The following is a 17,873-nucleotide window of genomic DNA, read 5'->3' on the forward strand; positions in this document are numbered from 1 at the left end:
TTTATGGGACTAGATAACGATCATCTGTCAAATCGTTATATCACAGATATTACACTCCAGGCATAATTATTTTAAATGACATGTTGCATTGAGTCAACATACTGTAATTACAAGTCCCTTAGATGTTTAAGTGGTTTCCATTTTTCACTATTATAAATCATAGCACATGTAAGATTATTTCTTGATGTTAAATGTCCAGATATAGGATTACTGGTTCAAAGAATGTGTGCGTTATTACTATACTTTTAGGGCATTTGACATGCTTTAAAAATTGCTGCTTCTGGCAACAATTTATGAATATACAAACTTCTTTTTAAGACAACTATCACTGAAAATTATTTACTATATGTAATCTATAGATCCTAGGCTATTGATACTCTTAGAAATATATAATTTGCACACCTGAATTAAAGATAGACAGATTCTAATCACAAACAATGAATTGGGTGCAAGCCCATTTACCATAGCAAATGAAAAGATAAGCCTGATATAGACATGACTAGAATAATGCACCAAAGTAAACTTTGATAGGTGGTTGGCCAGTGCTCTTGTGTGACAGGCTTTCTTCCCCTAGTCTTTTGTTTTTTTTATTTTCTCAGTTCACACCTCAGCTGTGAAACTCTTCCCCTAGTCTTTATGTCCTGACTCCAGGATGTACCCCTACCTCCCCCACCTGCCATGAGAAGTTGGTCATTCTCAACAGCTAGCTGGCAAAGCAAACCTGGGGTGCTGTCCGAAGCCTCACCCATCTATCTCATGCTCTCTCCTGCCATCTGGCATCCCCAAATATGTAAGTTCTGATAGGAAGCTTCAGATCTAGAAGGGAAATAAGAGGCCTCACTTGGGCTCTTAGCATAAACTTCTTCCTCTACTTAAGGTCTATCACAGGCAGGAAGGTGTGAAGAGGTAATGGGAGTGCCTGGGTGAGGATCAAGAAAAGTGGCACTTTCTTGCCCACTGAGCTTCTGTGGCAGGAGACCTGAGAGGGCAAAGGGGTGCGTGGAAGGCAGGCACCACAACCCACTTCACACTAACATCTGATAAGCATTCGTCAAGATTCAAATGACCTCAAGATTCAAATGACCGGTACTAAACAATCCCACATCTAACTTGGAGAGGGGATACTTTTTGCAGCTACTTATCTTGGTGAGATAATAGGTCACAGCCCTCCTCAAAATCAGATGTCCAGTTGGTAGTTTTATGCCTGTTCTGAAAAATGGTCAGAATGAAACTGTTTATTCCTTGTTTTAAAGCCTAATTAAGTGTACTTTTCCTAAGTGGATTCACACTTTTTTTTAGAGACAAGATCTCACTCTGTCACCAAGGCTAGAGACCAAGTGGTGCAATCATAGCTCGCTGCAAACTCAAACTCCTGGGCTCAAGTTATCCTCCTGCCTTGGCCTCCTGAGTATCGGGGAATACAGGCACATGTCACTATACCTGGCTATTTTCTTATTTTTTGTAGAGATGGGGGTCTCACTAAATTGACTAGGTTGGTCTTGAATTCCTAACCTCAAGCAATCCTCCTGCCTTGGCCTCCCAAAGTGCTGGGATTACAGTTGTAAGCCACTGTGCCTAGTTCAAAACTCTCTGTTGACAAAAACATTTGTCCCTACCTGCAGGGCACCTTGGGGTTAACCCTTAATGTGCACAAGAACACTTAGGCTGCTAAAATATTTTCGATAGAGGACCATTTACTGCTTATAGATCTAGCGTCTTGAACAGAGACTGGGTAGAGGCAGGAGGATTGCTTGAGCCCAGGAGTTCAAGTGAGCTATGATGAAGCCACTGCACTCTAGCCTGGGAAACAGAGTGAGATCCTGTCTCCAAGATAAAACACAAAAAAAAACCAGAAACTGACTACACTTACCCATAGTTACCATAAATGCTGTGTGCAGGGCGTAAGGCTGATTGTGTATCTAAGAGGCATGATGTAGATGAGGAGCTATGATTTAATGTTATGGTGTCAGGTTTTACAGAGGGCCAATATAATGCCTCTATGTGAAGAACATTCCCGTATTTTCTTCAGAGGCAAAATGCCCATTATATTGTCCAATGTCCTTAGATTCATGCATGAATTAATGCCAGCAAAGTCTGTTTCTTCACATGAACTCCTATGCCTCTTTTTCCTACATGAGAACTACATAACATCTTCCTTTGGCCATAGCTGCCAGGAAATTTGCAGCTCATTTTAACATTTAATGGTAACAACTAACTTTATTCCAGGTTGCTGCTGAAATAGTGCCATAATTAAAAAACAGATAAAATGCCAAAACCAATTTATTGACTTTTAATCATTGTTTTATGTGTGCTTCAATAATTTAAACTACCTCTAATCTGTTTTAAAAGTAGGCAAGGTTTGAAATATAAATATAAAAAGTATGTCTACTAATTTACTTTTTGTCTTTAATAAGTACCATACAAATGAATTTGTAATTGCTAGCCTGAGCTAGTTGCTTTGGTTGTCTCTCTTACTTGAAATCATTTCCTTCAATCTCCACTCAAAAGAGTTACTTCAGGGAAGTTTCAATTACTAGCAAAAGTTCTCTGAACATGTGTAGTCCCTGGCAGCCGTGGGCCTAAGTTAGGCCACACAATGTCAGCCACAACACCTGAAAGGGACATCTCTGGAGAATCTCTACAGAATCACGAACTGTGGTAAGAATTTGTTCCTTCTCCTCACTTTTGGCTGTTTAAGAGGTTTAAACAGGGCCAATAAATAATATAGACCAGCATATGATTTACTTGGGTCAGTACTAGTCATATAAATCTATTTCCTCCTATTTTGTTCTGAAAGGATACCTTTATATGAATATGATAAACTGAAATATACCTCAAAATATATATAAAGGAAACTCTTCAGAAGCTCTTTAAGTTAAAATAAATATTATTTTCAAAATTTTGTAGCCATTATATTATTTTGTTTCATTAAACTCTGTGCCTAGACAGTAAAAATACTCATATAGCCCAAGAGAAGTTAGAAAAGAATTCCTATGAAGTGAAAATATTTTACTTTTAGCCCAGGGATTTTTTTATTTTTTGAGACAGAGTCTTGCTCTGTCCGCAGAGCTAGAGTGCTGTGGTGTCATCATAGCTCACTGCAACCTCTAACTCCTGGGCTCAAGCGGTCCTCCCGCCTCAACCTCCCTCCCAAGTAGCTGGGACTACAGGCATATGCCACCACGCCCGGCTAATTTCTATTTTTTTTTTTTTTTTTTTTACTAGAGATGGGGTCTCACTCTTGCTGAGGCTGGTTTCGAACTCCTAACCTCAAGTGATCCTCCCTCCTTGGCCTCCCAAAGTGCTAGGATTAAGGGCGTGAGCCACCACACCTGGTCCTAGAGAAAAAAATTAATCATGAGTTTGCAAAAGGAGACCTATACTCTTATTTTGTTCTAGTTTTTCTCGTATTATTAGAAGATTGTATATACCATTCTTGGCACTAAGAGGAACTGATAAGGTACACAGGGCTGCACAACCAAAACTTTATAACACCTAGAGTTCAATTATAGATTATTATACTCAATTAGATTTTGGATTTGTTTACTCTAGAAACACAAGCAGCAAACTCTGCTTCGGGGCAATTCCCTGCCTGCCCAAGTAACCACTGCATGAGACCAGTGCCCCTGCCTCCCAAGAACATCTAGTGGTTACATTCCACTAATGGGTGGGGTTAGAATGCCTTAACATGGGGTATCCAAATCTTATGGGGATCTGGTTAAATGCAGGTTCTGATGCAGTGGTCTGGATTGAGGCCCAAGATTCTACACTTACATTTCTAATAAGCTCCCAGGTGACATCACTATTGCCAGCCCCTAGACCACAACTTTGGGTTGCAAGTCCCTCTCTTCCAGGAGTAGCCTCCTCTAGGTAGGTTAGCCACTGTACTTCCTGCTCCCAGTGAGCAAGCTGAGGGCCTGCTTCCCTAGAGACTACACTAGCCCTTCTCTCTGCTCACTCTTGCCCAGTTTCTTGTCTGTGTGGGGCAAATCAGGCTAGATTTACTGCAAGCACTGGTTATCTTTGCCTGTGGGACTATATACAGAGGTGGAGGACAGAGTGGGAAGACGAACAAGCAAGGCTCAGGCCTCGTCAGTGCTTAGCTGAGCAGATGTCCTGCTTTTGGAGGGAGGGGAGTTAGGGTGGATCTTGTCTGTCTGTTCCCATGGCAGGGCGCTGGGAAGGTGCAGGGGTGACTGATCAGGTCTGTTCACCCGGAACCCCCTACATTTGGGACAGCTGCATCCATACTATATTCCTATACACTCTGCCTGGCCTCACCACCGTGGCCTGCAGATCTCCCCAGCCTTCACAAGGAGCCTGGTGTCACACGCATGGACTTCCTCTCACTCTCGACTTCCTATCATCTGGACCCCAGGCCTTATACAGGTCGACAGTCTCTTATCTGTAACTCCGAAATCCGAGAAACTCAACTCGTTTTTCCCCTAACTCATTTAGAAACAAAACTTAACATGACTAAAGTTTTTTTGTGGCACAACCTAAGCTCAACTGACGTGAGGCTAGTTTAGTTGTTTTATGAATCGGACGGTAGGTACACTGCATATCTTTCTAGAATTCTGAATTCCCAAACACACGTGGCACCCAGACCTCACTTCTTGCTCTGCGGCCTAGCTATTGCCAACAAGCTTTACTCCTGTTACTGTCACGCTTCCTTTTCAGATGTCGGTCTCCTCTCATTCTTTGTTCCCACCACCCCTGCAATTCGACTTGTTGATTTCCCATCCCTTAACTTACCCACATTCTCCCTGTTTGTGAGGTTCCTTCTGGCAAAAGGTCCTCCCCCAGCCTGCTAATTCCACACAGTCTAGCACAACCAACACTCTCTTGCCAGCACCCCCATGACATTCTCACCCCTGTGTCTTTTTGTTGTCCCTGTCCTGCAGAGCTCTGACACTGTCTTAATCCAGCTACCCAGCCTTCGCCCCTGGGCTACAGAATACAATGGAGAAAAGCGATACAAAGGTGAGGCAGTGCCATAGTGACCCTCAGCTGGGTCCTCATGGTTGTCTTGTCTCATGTTTCACCGACTCCCAGTCTACAACATTTTCAGCTATTCCTAAGTAGCTGAAAATTTGACTATTCCAAACTTGGTCTATTTTCTATTTCTACCCTACCACTTCCCCTTTTGGTCTTAGCAGATGACTGTTAATTTCAGTTCGAGTAAAAACTTGCCTAAACCCACATGCTGCCTTTTCATCTCTACCAACTCACCCGAATCCACATACCTATGGAATAAGTGTCCCTTCTTTTATAATCTACTAAACTGGGTCTCATCCCACTCCATCTCCTTGGGTACTTGGTTTTACCAATTATCTTCATTTTCATTTTCTTCTCTCCCTTTTTTTTTTGTAGGAAGAAGCATAGTATAGGAGTCAGAATCACAAAGACCTGGGCCTGACTCCCATATCTGCCCAACATAAGCTTTCTTAGACTCAGTTTCCTCACTGGAAAAACGGTAACAGCAATGCCGATCAATCACCAGGGAGCACGAGACATCGCAGCTGTGTCTGGAACGTTAGTAAGTGTGGACCTACACCACTGCTCTCAGCTCTACTGGCTTTTTGACCTTGGCCCATTGACATTTTCAAATACCATGTTCCCATTTGTTATTCCTTTTTTCATTAAAAATATTATCATATAATATATGCATAATTTTTACTTGCTAAAAATTAAATAACATGGAAAATACAGGTTAAAAAGTAAATGCCCCCAACTAATTAGTGGCCACTGTTAACAGTCCAACGTGTAACTTACTCTCCAAGCCACAGTGACCTGGTCTCTAGTCCTACTGCTTCACAGCAACTGTCCTTGCCAAGGTCACAAGTAATGTTCTACCTGCTAGCCTCCACAGATCACTGTTCTGCCTGTGCTTCATCTAGCCTTGCTGGGATATGTTAACTACACCTTCTACTTGCCTTCTGTCATGCTGTCTGCTGGTCGCCTTCTTGCTGGCCTTGCCCTCAGGATTTTGTCTTTAGTCCTCTGCTTGTTCCATTTCTCACCTTCAAGACCAAGTTCCAAGCAGATACTCCTGCTGGGATGTTCCACAGCCACCTTCAACTCAGCAGGCTAAAGATGGTATGTACCATTTCCTGCCCTAATAATAATCACAGCAGCAGCTCCACCTTATGATGTAGGCAATAACTATTTGCTTCACTTTAAAGATAACAAGTGGAGGATCAGAGGAATAATTTTCTCCAAAGTCACACAGCAAGTGGCAGAGCCAGGATTTGATCTGCACCTGCCTGATGGCAAAGCCTGGTCTCATGACACCACACCTCTGCCTCTCCCTACCCTTGATAAAGCCACTCAACAGACTGCTAAAGCCAGAAATGAGAAAGGCTACAGATGCCACCATTTCTCTGGTTAATGCAGATACTGAGAAAAAACTGTACTAGGCTCAGAGCTTTCTTGGGTTTTAACCCTCAACCCAGCAATGGCCTCTGTCCAGTCCAGCGGGTTTAAATATTACAGGCAAGAAAAAGCACAGAAGTACAGAATCTAACGATTATCCAGCTACATGAGTCTCTGCTCAAGGCAACCATGAATAGTGGGCATTTCTGGGCATCACCTTTCACCAAGAACAGTAACTGGAGGGATAACTAGAGAATGGCTGGACGGCATGCAAATCATCCAACCAGAGAAGGCAAGATCCAGGGAGATCATCATATTATTTGAATAGAGGTTATTCTAAACAGCCTCCAAAAGCCAGAAATTACATAACCTTATTATAAGCAAGAATTTTTGTTTGAGGTATCAGGGGGAAAAAAAAGAACGAGTTGCTTCTAAAAAAAGAGAATGTTCATATTTAATGTAAACCCGGTGACTTTCTGCAGGAGTTAAAGGGGTAAGCTTCTGAGAGATCATAAAGATTCTGCCCAGCTGAAAGCCTATAGTTTTACGACATACTACTATTTTGAAACCTGAGATCAGTGCACATCTTTTAAAGTTCATTTTAAAGACAGACTTCCTATATGTATATTATACTTCAATAAAAACATTGACTGAAGAAAAAACCAGATTCTGGCTCCTTCCTTCTGTCCAAACAGCAATGGTGAAAAGGATAACAAGTAGAGTGGACGGTATATCATGTCTCCTTGTGGGCTCAAGTCACTAACAATGGGTTACCATAGGGATAGGAGACTTAAATAGCCTTGGAATAATGTATATTGTTAATGCATGGCTGACACAAGGAAGAAAGGAAGATGCAAAGAAGTTCAGGCTATAAACGGATACAACTGAAATACAACTAGAGGCCATTTATTGTTTTTCACATTTTGACTTTGGAAGTTAGGAATTAGCCTACCTATTTATGTGTGGTATGCAGACTTCAAGGAAGGCTCTCAGTAATGCCCATCCCTCTGGTATTTATGCCTTCATTGAATTCCCTCTCCTGAAGTGTGGGCTGCACCACACTTGTAATGAGCAAAATACTACAAAGTTGATGGGATCACAGATTATATCATAAAAAAACAGTGAATTCCATCCTGCTAGCTTGCCTCCTTCTTGCCCTCTTGTTTGCTTGTTCTGGTGGAAACAACTGCTCTGTTGTGAACTGCCCCATGGAGAGGAACCATGACAGACCTCTGGCCACAGCCAGCAAGGAACTGGGGCCCTGAGTCCAACAGCCCATGAAGAAGTGAATCCTGTCATCAACCACCTGTGTGAACTTGGAGGCAGGTCCACCCTCATTTTTACCTTACGATGACTTCAGCCCGACCAACACCTTGACTGCAATCTTGTGAGAGCCAGAGGACCCAGATAAGCTGTACCCATATCCCTCACCCACAAAAATTGTAAGAAAGCAAATGTTGTTTTAAGCCACTAGGTTTGGGGTAATCTGTCACTCAGAAATAGATAACTAATGCAGTAAGCAGAACTTTAAACCAGGGTTGGCAAACTTTTTTTGGTAAAGGGTTGGATAGAAAACACTTTTAGCTTTGTGGGCCATATTGCCTTGGTCGAAACTACTGAACTCTGTCATTACTGCATGAAAGCAGCCATTGACAATATGTAAACATGTGAGCACGGCTGTGTTCAAATAAAACTTTATTTAAAACAGGTGGTGATCTGGCCTGCTGGCTGTAGTTTGCCAACCCCTGCTCTAAAGTAAAGGTTGTGCAAAAATCCTGATTTTAAGTTAAAAGGCAGATGATCTCCATTTTACCACTGTGTTAACAAAAAAAAAAAAAAAAAAAAAAAAGCTCAACCTATCACAATAACCACAGGCAGTTGAAAACGAAAATAGATGTCCAAAAAATTTCTAATTTTGGTAAGCAATCTAAGAAATACAAATGTAGCTTTTATGACAAATAGATACCTCTATTTGCTTTCTGATGGAAAAGTTGAAGTCCCATAGTGGAAATAAATTTGAGCCGGAAGATCCTATTAAGTAAGCTGTGCAGTTTATCACAACTATAATCACAATAGCCCCTTACGCCTGCACTGGCTTTTTCCCTTATGTGTCATGTTTTCCCCACAGTGGAAACAGATGATTACCTTTGCTTTTTGACAATGGCGATGGAGGCTGCTCTGTAAACACTTCTAGGGGAGGGGAGTCATGGTGGTCGAAGTCTTTGTCCATGGCTTCTATGAGACTGGTGATGTCTGAGTCCTCTGAGCTGTGCCTTGTGCTGCTGGCACGTTCCGGGTGGGTAGGGTGTGCAAGGGGGGCAGGAGACAGCCTTTCGGGCTGTGACTCCTGGTGCTGAGGCACTGATGGTGGTGGTGGGGGCTGTGAGTGCTGCTCCAACGGGCTGTGGATATGGTGCTGGCTGCTGTGCTGGTTCTGTTTTGCTCCTTTGGACTTCCTGCTTGCAGCATGACCTTGGGTCACTGTATTTGAATCTAAGACAAGGGGGTTGGTTTTATTAGCAGACTGTGAAGAAGCTGCTTGTGCAGAAGTCCTGCTAGAGGTACTTGAACTGTTTTTGGTTCTGACGTTTTCCACGTCAGCTGAGTTTCTGCTGCTGTGACTGCTGTGTGGGTGGACTGCTGGGCCACACTGCTTATGACTCCCTGCACCAGGGCGGGATGATGAGCCGCCTGCTCCACAGAACCCCCTACTGTGACTGGGGTCGCAGCTGAGTGTATTCAAGCTGAAAAAAGGATGAACCTGAATCAGTAAATAGCAACCTAAAATCTAATATTAAAAAAATTTATTTCTTCAGTATAGCCATCATAAATATAAACTACTCTAGGGAAAAAAACAGCAAGAAATAGGGATAATTTCCACAACTCTCTAAGGTCTGTTCTATCTAAAAATTTATGAATCAAGTCAGTGTTCTAACTAAGAATATTTTAACCCTCACCAATATAATAAAAACACAGTATCTGGTATAAGCTCTAAGAAACCGAGATACAGGGTATTAAGTAATCTTAATTAAGATTTTTTTCTTCTGAGCATAGATGAAAAGCAGCAGCAGCTCATTTTTACTTGTAATTGTATCAGCCAAAGCTATGCATACTAGAGAATCTGTTGCCAGCACGGGGACATACTTTCCTTCAGATGAAATACCAACGATTCTCCTGAGATCAAACGGCCTTCCCACATCAAAGGGCGGGTTTGAGGCCTCAAACGATAGTCGCCTTCGGAATGGCTCCCAAATTCCTTGGGCTTCCAGATAGGCTGTTCCAATTACCAAAAGAAACAGTGCACTGCAGGGGTAGGAGTTGGAGAATCAGGAGTCATTTGTTAGTGCAAGAGTAACAAAATTTGACATTAAAGGCAGAAATGTCTTGGTGAAGTACAATATGATGTATTATAAAAAAACAAAGATGTCTATGACAATTTTTAATGGACAAAACAGAAATCAAAGCATTATAGATAGAACTTTGTATACCAATTTTTATAGAATGTTATCTTATATGGAGACTTTATATGCAGGAAATAATTATTTGTACCAGAAAAGACACGTGAAGGATAATTTTTCTTTTACTAAGAAGAATTTTAATTTCAACTCTCCAAGTCTTTTCCCTTAAAGGATGTGTAAGGTAAATATGAATTAATTTAGAGGTCAGATTATCTGAGTCTCAAAACACATAAAGAAATAAATTGAAAAAAGATAAAGATGCTGAGGATTTAAAAAGTATTTCTTCATCAGTTTCATGCTGCCTAGGTACTATTCAGAAGAGTATACTGTTATGTTAAGTAAATCATATATGCCCAAATCAAGTAAGTTTAGCTGATAAATTATGAGTGTATTTTTATTTAAGAAATTAACATGTTCTTAATTTGCATAACACATTTCAAAGGTAAAAAAGACTTTGTTCATTGTATATGCCACCCAAGAAAGGTTCAGTTCTGTTTCCACAAGTATGTAAGCTTGATGAAGGCAGAGAGTTCTGTTTTGTTCGTTGGCATATCCCTGCACTTAGAACAGAGATTGGCACACGGTGGGTGCTCAGTAACAGTGCCAAATGATGAATGAATAACAACCTCAAAACAAGACACAAGTACCTCATTATTCCTGAGATGATGATGTACAGAGCCAGTTCCCAGTTTGGTCTGGGGAGGGCTTCTGCACAGGTTGCTAACATGTGGTATGGAAGGGATGCATTCAATATAAATACAAATTCAGAGCCACTGGTTGTGATAAACTTCAGTTCACGAATAACTCTAGAAGCTGTAAAATCAGGAGTAAACCTAAAACAGAATGACGGTAGTAAGACTAAGTTTTAAAAATATACCACAAGCAGTTTAAACATAATACCAGCCCTATAAGCTTTTGAAATATAACACAGAATTTGAGTTTGATACTTTTATTCAACTTCTTCATTTTAAGATGAAAGTATTGTCCCATGGTTAATAACAGGAACAACTGTATTCTGTGAATAATTAGAGAAATTACATTAAAAAAGACACTATCAGCTTCCCATAATTAATTCAGAAAGCAGTCTCTGAGCCTTCTTCCCTTCCCTTCCCCTTTTTCCTTTATCTAAATCCATATTCTCCTTCCAGGCTGCATTCCCAATAATGCCTTAAGCAAACCCAACATCCTAGTCCTAGGGATCCTGTCATCATCTCCTTCAGTATTACTTACTGCCACAATTATTTTATTTTTTGTTAAACTTGAGGAAAGGTGTCCTCTTCCTGATTGCAGCTTTCAGAGTCAAGCATTATGCCTTGTATGCAGTAATGTAGCTACTTATTAAGTAAATATCCATTAAGGATCACCAAATTACTACTTGATTAAGGGACAGAAGTTAAATTTTACTACATAAACTTTATAACATAAATTATCAATTAATTGTTAGAATATGCTGTTAAGTGTTATTGACACAGGCATTAAAATATTATCTTCTGACTAAAATATTAAACAATCTTATCCTGAAAACATGGACAAACTGAACATGTATGATACATTAATATAACTCTGTTGCTGAGGCACTGTGAATTTTATAACAACATGCTATATTTTAACACAACCTTGAAAATAATTTTGAAATTGGTTTCTAAGATTATCTGATCTACTTTGGAGATAGAGGAAGTTTTACAACTTTGAAAACTTAGATATGAAGATTAAGGCAAAGATTAAGTGGAAAAAAAATCAAATGAATGCATTTGTGGATGAAGACCTTTTTTTGCGTAAGTATGAAAATATATCTTCACATAGTTCAGTGATTCATTATACCTTAAAGGAAAATACTTACAATATAATTATGTCTCTAGAGGCATTGGCACTTAGTGCAAACTCTTGACAATTAACAACTTTAAAGCCATATCCCTCACATGAGTATCCACTGATTTCAATGGTGTCTATGTGGATTTGAAGTTGTCCTGTGTTCTCTACTTTAAACGTTCTTTTCAATGTGAAATTTGGTTCTCTTAGTTTCAAACCTAAAGGAAAAAAAATCAGGAGTAAGGATAATTCTTGTCATCATGTGCTCCCAGTCCAAATGATAAATACATTACTTAGGCCAGAGAGTATAAACCACCCTCACACATCAAATAGATCAGCCACTCCTCAGATTTCATCAGGAAGTAATTGACTCTGATATGTCACTTTAGATAGCTAAAGTTTTATTATGCTTTACTTTACATACTTTATTAGCTAAGGTATGCAATGAGTATTGGTACTTTAAATCTTTTAGGATCTAAATCAAACAATCTTGAAAGCAAAGCATGGTATTTTCTTAAAATCCTAAGCATTTATCACTGATATACATGTGTGCATACACAGAAATACTGCTCCTGTTTTTGGAATTATTTACTATTGAAAGTAAATGCTGAAGTTTGTGTCCTTGGAACTGTTAGGAATACTCACTATCTGTACAATCTTTTAACAACGCTTCCGTGATTTTAAAGCGTAAGGAACTTCCTGGACCTGGAAGCTTGCCTGCCACCCTCAAGTTCTCGGTTGTTCCTTGTCCTTGGACCATCACAGCATCCATCACAGTCAGGTTATTTCTATGCAAGAACAAGAATTATAGATTTTCCCCCCATTAAATTTGCACAATCTTTTGATCTAAAATTTCTACTGTCATTTTGCAAAGCACCACATAGAAACTGATACAGTGAATTTAAAAGTGAAATTTATACTTTAGGAATTTAAAAATACACAAAGAAGAACAAGAATTTTTTAAGAGTCATATTGTTCATGCTTTTGAGCTATAAATTTAATAACAAAGGTAAGTTTTATCAGGGGTGGGTATGGGTGCATGTTTTGGAATACTCTATTTCATAAGTTAGATATGTAAATTCATCTTGAAACAAATCAAATAATCAACCTACATCTGTATCACAGAACCTACCTGACTATGATTAGTGAAGAAACAGTTCTGTTGTGAACTGGAGTAAACTTTATTTTGACAGATTTCTTTTCTCCAGGTTTTAAAATTAAGTTTAAAATTAAATGTCGAGAGAGGCCCTCTGTAAATCCTGTTGAACTCTGCATTGGATGAGCCTGGAATCATTGGTAAACAAATAGGAATCATTAACATATTCTCTGGAAACATGTTTTTTCCTTTACCCCATCTAGAGCCCAGTATGGTTTCTCAAATTGACTAGATATGTAAATGATTTTATCCTTCATGATTTAGATACCAGTTAGCTGGCAAGCAGAGGTGGGTAACCAGTGATGAGACTTCATGTGCTGCATTAAGCCCAAAAAGTAGCTTTATTCCTAGGTCACCAAAGTCCTCATGCTTGTACTAGGCATTTGTTTTTGTATATAGATCTTTTGTTTTTAATCTTTTTTTATTCTGAAATATAACACACATAGAGAAAAGGACACAAACCTCAGATGAACAGCTCAATGTTTCAGCACAAAGCAAACACTTGAGTAAACACACCAGCACCCCAGGCCCTCCTGACTCGCCCTCTCACTGCTGTCCCACTCCTGCTCGGAAGGCAGCCAGCTGAAGGGTCTTCAGGTTGCAGCATACTTTTGTTTGTAAAAATATTTCCAATTCATATCAGTCTCTCCTTGAATTTTATTTTGAAAGTTACGCACATAATTACTGTTTCATAAACACTTGATTTAAAGTTTAAAGCATAGCTTAGTTTAATATTCAAAATATGACTTTTTGGCTCCCCAGTTACACGTAAGGTTAAATAAATAACATTTGCTTTAAACAAACAAACAAACAAACAACAAACCACAGTTGACATATAACGATATACTGTTCTGACTTTTAAGCAACATTAACTATAAACTTTTTTGAGGGAAGAGTTGACAATACTTGGCTATAAATGTCCACGGCAATTTATGGCTCTGCTAACATGATTTGACATACATTAACTTATAGTTAATAGACTTTATGAAGCACACTACTTCTTCATTCTTGTCTCTGAGATACATATAGTCATCCCTAGGCATATGCCAGGGATTCGTTCCCGGACCCCTGAGTATACCCAAATCTGAGCACACTCAAGTCCCACAGCTGGCCCTGTGGAACCCACTTACATAAAAAGTAAGCCTATATGCTGTGTTGCATCCTGCAAACTGTATTTTCCATTTGCGTTTGGCTGAAAAAAATCCACACATAAGTGGATCCACTAAGTCCAAACCTGCATTGTTCAAAGGTCAGCTGTATATTTTTTCTGCAACTAACATTTCTTTCTGTCAAAGTCTAGTAGGACAATAGAATATTCCAATGGTTCTAAAATGGTTGGTGAATAAGTTCCCTTTTAAATAAACTATTCTGAATAATTGACAGACACAACAATGTACTATCTATATATTCCCAACAAACGCTAGATAATTTTTTTTTTTTTTTTGAGACAGAGTGTCACTTTGTTGCCCTGGCTAGAGTGAGTGTCATGGAGTCAGCCTAGCTCACAGCAACTTCAAACTCCTGGGCTTAAGCAATCCTACTGCCTCAGCCTCCCGAGTAGCTGGGACTACAGGCATGCGCCACCATGCCCAGCTATTTTTTTCTCTCTCTCTATATGTTTTAGTTGGCCAGATAATTTGTTTCTATTTTTAGCAGAGATGGGGTCTTGCTCTTGCTCAGGCTGGTCTCGAACTCCTGACCTCGAGCGATCCACCCGCCTCGGCCTCCCAGAGTGCTAGGATTACAGGTGTGAGCCACCGCGCCCGGCCTAGATAATTTAAACTCTGATCACTTGGGAAACACTTTGGGATGTTGTGATGCTTCCAGGACATCATTAAGGGCCTTAATATAGTGGTGGTTCTCAAAGAGTGACCTGTGGACCCCTGGAAATCGAGAAATCCATTCAGGGTATCCACAATATCAAAACTACCTTCATAGTAATACTGACAGACATTCTTGGCCTTTCTCACTGTGTTAGTATCTGCACTAATGGTCAGCAAATCTAAGGAGGATAAAACTGCTGACCCCTTACCATCAATCAAGGCAGTGGTATCAAATTTCCCTAGTAGCCATTGTATTCTTTACCGCCATGCATTTGTAGTTGAAAAAAAAACTGTCCTGATGAAGCAGTAATAAATATTAATTTTATAAAATTTTAACCCTGGAAACACAAGCACACATCTTTTTAATATTCTGTGTGATCCAACAAGAAGTATGAATAAAGCACTCCTACAGCATACTGAAGCACTATGTTGTTTTGAAAAGCCATTCCCAAGATGCAAGCTGAACTAGCTTCATTTCTCATGGAATGCCATTTATGTCTGAAGGAATGACTGACGGTCAATCTACGGTTACTCAGACCTGGGCATGTGGCAGACATTTTCACAAAAATAATGAGTCTGTCCCCTTAGGAAAACAACTGAATTATTTGTTTCCAATGATAAAATTGAAGCTTTTGAGCAAAATCTGTAATTTTGGATAACTTATATCCGTCCTTCACAGCTTCCTAAAACTTAAAAGAATTTCCTGATGAGATTGGTGGTTACATTGATGAATATGATTTTTTAGATATTGTATCAACATTTGTAAGGTCTGAATATCTCAGTGAACCACTATTGCCAAATGACTGATTTATAGTTTTATAAATAAAAAGGCAACTAAGATACTCCTTTTTTCCAATTACGTGTCTGCATCAGTTTATATTTTCATCATATACTTTAACCAAAACAATATATCATGAAAGACTGAATGCAGAAACAGTTATGAGAATCTACTTGCCTATTAAGTCAGAGAACCATTAAAGAGATTTGCAAAAACGTATAATAATCCACTCTTCTTGAAAATAAATGTTTTTTTAACAGTATAGCTAATTTTTATTACTTCATATTATCTATGTCAAATGAAATAGATTTATTATTATTTTAGATTAATTAAATCAATATTTTAAAGATCTCTCAGTTTTAATTTCTAACATGGTAAAATATTAATACACATAACCTATACAAACAAGAAACCTCTCTGGGGTCTTTAATAATTGTAAGATTGTAAGAGAGTTCTGAGACCAAGTATTTTGAAAACCCTAGTTCTACAGCATTGTGGAGAACTGGGATAGAATTTATCCTATGCTTATTCTAGGACCTGCTCCAGAATTTCTTACTTAGAATAAATTTATGAGGTCTAGAATACTCATTTATTTTCCTATCTCTCACAGTGCTCAGTTCAGTGTTTTACATCTTACAAATACCATTAGTACTTGTCAATAAAATAAAAAAGGTAAATATTATTTCATTTACTTCTTAAGTGTATTTTCTCCCTTATAAAATGAGAGTAAAAGGAAGTTCTGGTTACTGAGCTTTCTAGATAATTTCCAATTTTTGTTACATTGGCATTTTATGAATGGGAGAAACAAAACACAAAAAGATTCCAACAGAAAGGCATGAGACTAGAATACATGTCTAAATTTTAGTCTTGTGTTCTAGCCATTATTTGACAGGAAAAGATACAACACTGAACAATTATTTTCTTTCTTTCTTTCTTTTTTTTTTGAGACAGAGTTTCACTCTGTTGCCCAGGCTAGAGTGCCGTGGCGTCAGCCTAGCTCACAGCAACCTCAGACTCCTGGGCTCAAGCAATCCTCCTGCCTCAGCCTCCCAAGTAGCTGGGACTACAGGCATGTGCCACCATGCCCAGCTAATTTTTTCTGCATATATTTTTAGCTGTCCATATAATTTCTTTTTATTTTTAGTAGAGACGGGTCTCGCTCTTGCTCAGGCTGGTCTTGAACTCCTGAGCTCAAAGGATCCGCCCGCCTCGGCCTCCCAGAGTGCTAGGATTACAGGCATGAGGCACCGCGCCCGGCCTGAAAATTACTTTCTTATACAAGTTTGACTTAAAGATAGATTTATAAAAACTATTCTAATAAAGGTTTGGCTAATGTATGTCTTATAGATTAAAACACGAACCTATGGGAAATAACACAGTATTTCAAGACAAAGTTTGATAAGGCTAACAGCAATTCCTAATGAGCAATGACCATGTGGTACGATGGTTAAGGGTGGTCTTGGTATCTGAGAGAACCAGATCTGAATTTGGCCTTGGGCAGAAAACGATGTGGTGGCCAAGGGATTTGGGCCAGTTTCCAGGGGGCGTTAGTTCCAAGTGCTGACTTCCTCACTAACACATGCCCTCACATTAAGGCCTTATATAATAGAGAATAGTTTGGTTCCTAGAACAAACCTGTTTATATACAGGTATAATAATTCAAGATTATCTACTGAGTGAAAACCATGCATACTACTGTGCTAAGTATGAATACAGCCAGTCACAGGTCTAGCATTCATGGACAGCTTACAATTTAATTAGAAAGTATCCAGAAAAAAATTTAAATGACTGAGCTCAATATTTAGATGCTTAATGAAAATAAATTATGTATTAGTATATACTTCATCTATATATTTCTCAGAATTTCTGGTAGCTATTATTATAAACCTTTATGGCTTAATGTTTTAATACCCACAAACAGGAATCTTCTACTAAATGTGCCTCACCTTGATCTAAATCCCACCTATTCTTCCTGGTTTCTTTCCCTCTAAAATAATTACTGGACTGCTCCGGCTTCTTCTGCAACTTACTCTTCAGTCAAATTTAAGAGCAGCCAACAGTTTTCTTTCACACTTGCATTGATAATATTACAGAATTATTTTTTCGAAATAGCATAAAGTTTGAATACTTACACTGTTTCTGAAGACTTGAAATTCTAGTGTTCTCAAATCTATTTTTGCCACCTTACTCAAGTTAAACCTAAAATAAAAAATGTACACATATTTATTCATAAACAGCACCATCATTAAAGGAGTTATGAAGTAAATATCAAGTTCATGCTTTATTTTGAAATTATCTTTTGGCAGATTTTGAGAACACTGTTACCAGATTAACAGCCTTCAAAAAATTAAAGGTTACAACTTGTAATTAATATTTTGCATACTTTTTTAAAATAAAATATTTGAAAGGTTTCATCTGCTTTCTCTTTACAAATATTTCAGAAAGGAGTTCCACATCTCCTTTCTTGCTTTAAG

At 38.9% G+C, this 17,873-nt stretch overlaps 1 protein-coding gene across 4 annotated transcripts in view; it reads right to left on the reverse strand.

Moving 5' to 3' along the window:
- TMEM131 (transmembrane protein 131) overlaps positions 1-17,873 on the reverse strand; it is a 206,890-nt gene that overhangs the window by 28,609 nt on the left and 160,408 nt on the right. For all 4 annotated transcript variants that reach the window (XM_045550172.1, XM_045550174.1, XM_045550173.1 and 1 more), the window contains 7 exons: positions 17,532-17,598; positions 12,775-12,926; positions 12,288-12,430; positions 11,674-11,860; positions 10,481-10,666; positions 9,520-9,678; positions 8,521-9,119 (listed from right to left, as the gene is read on the reverse strand). In XM_045550172.1, the coding sequence (XP_045406128.1) occupies positions 8,521-9,119; positions 9,520-9,678; positions 10,481-10,666; positions 11,674-11,860; positions 12,288-12,430; positions 12,775-12,926; positions 17,532-17,598 (1,493 nt within the window). The remainder of the gene's footprint in view (positions 1-8,520; positions 9,120-9,519; positions 9,679-10,480; positions 10,667-11,673; positions 11,861-12,287; positions 12,431-12,774; positions 12,927-17,531; positions 17,599-17,873) is intronic.

Source organism: Lemur catta, chromosome 4, assembly GCF_020740605.2.
Source record: "Lemur catta isolate mLemCat1 chromosome 4, mLemCat1.pri, whole genome shotgun sequence".
Classification (NCBI taxonomy): domain Eukaryota; kingdom Metazoa; phylum Chordata; class Mammalia; order Primates; family Lemuridae; genus Lemur; species Lemur catta.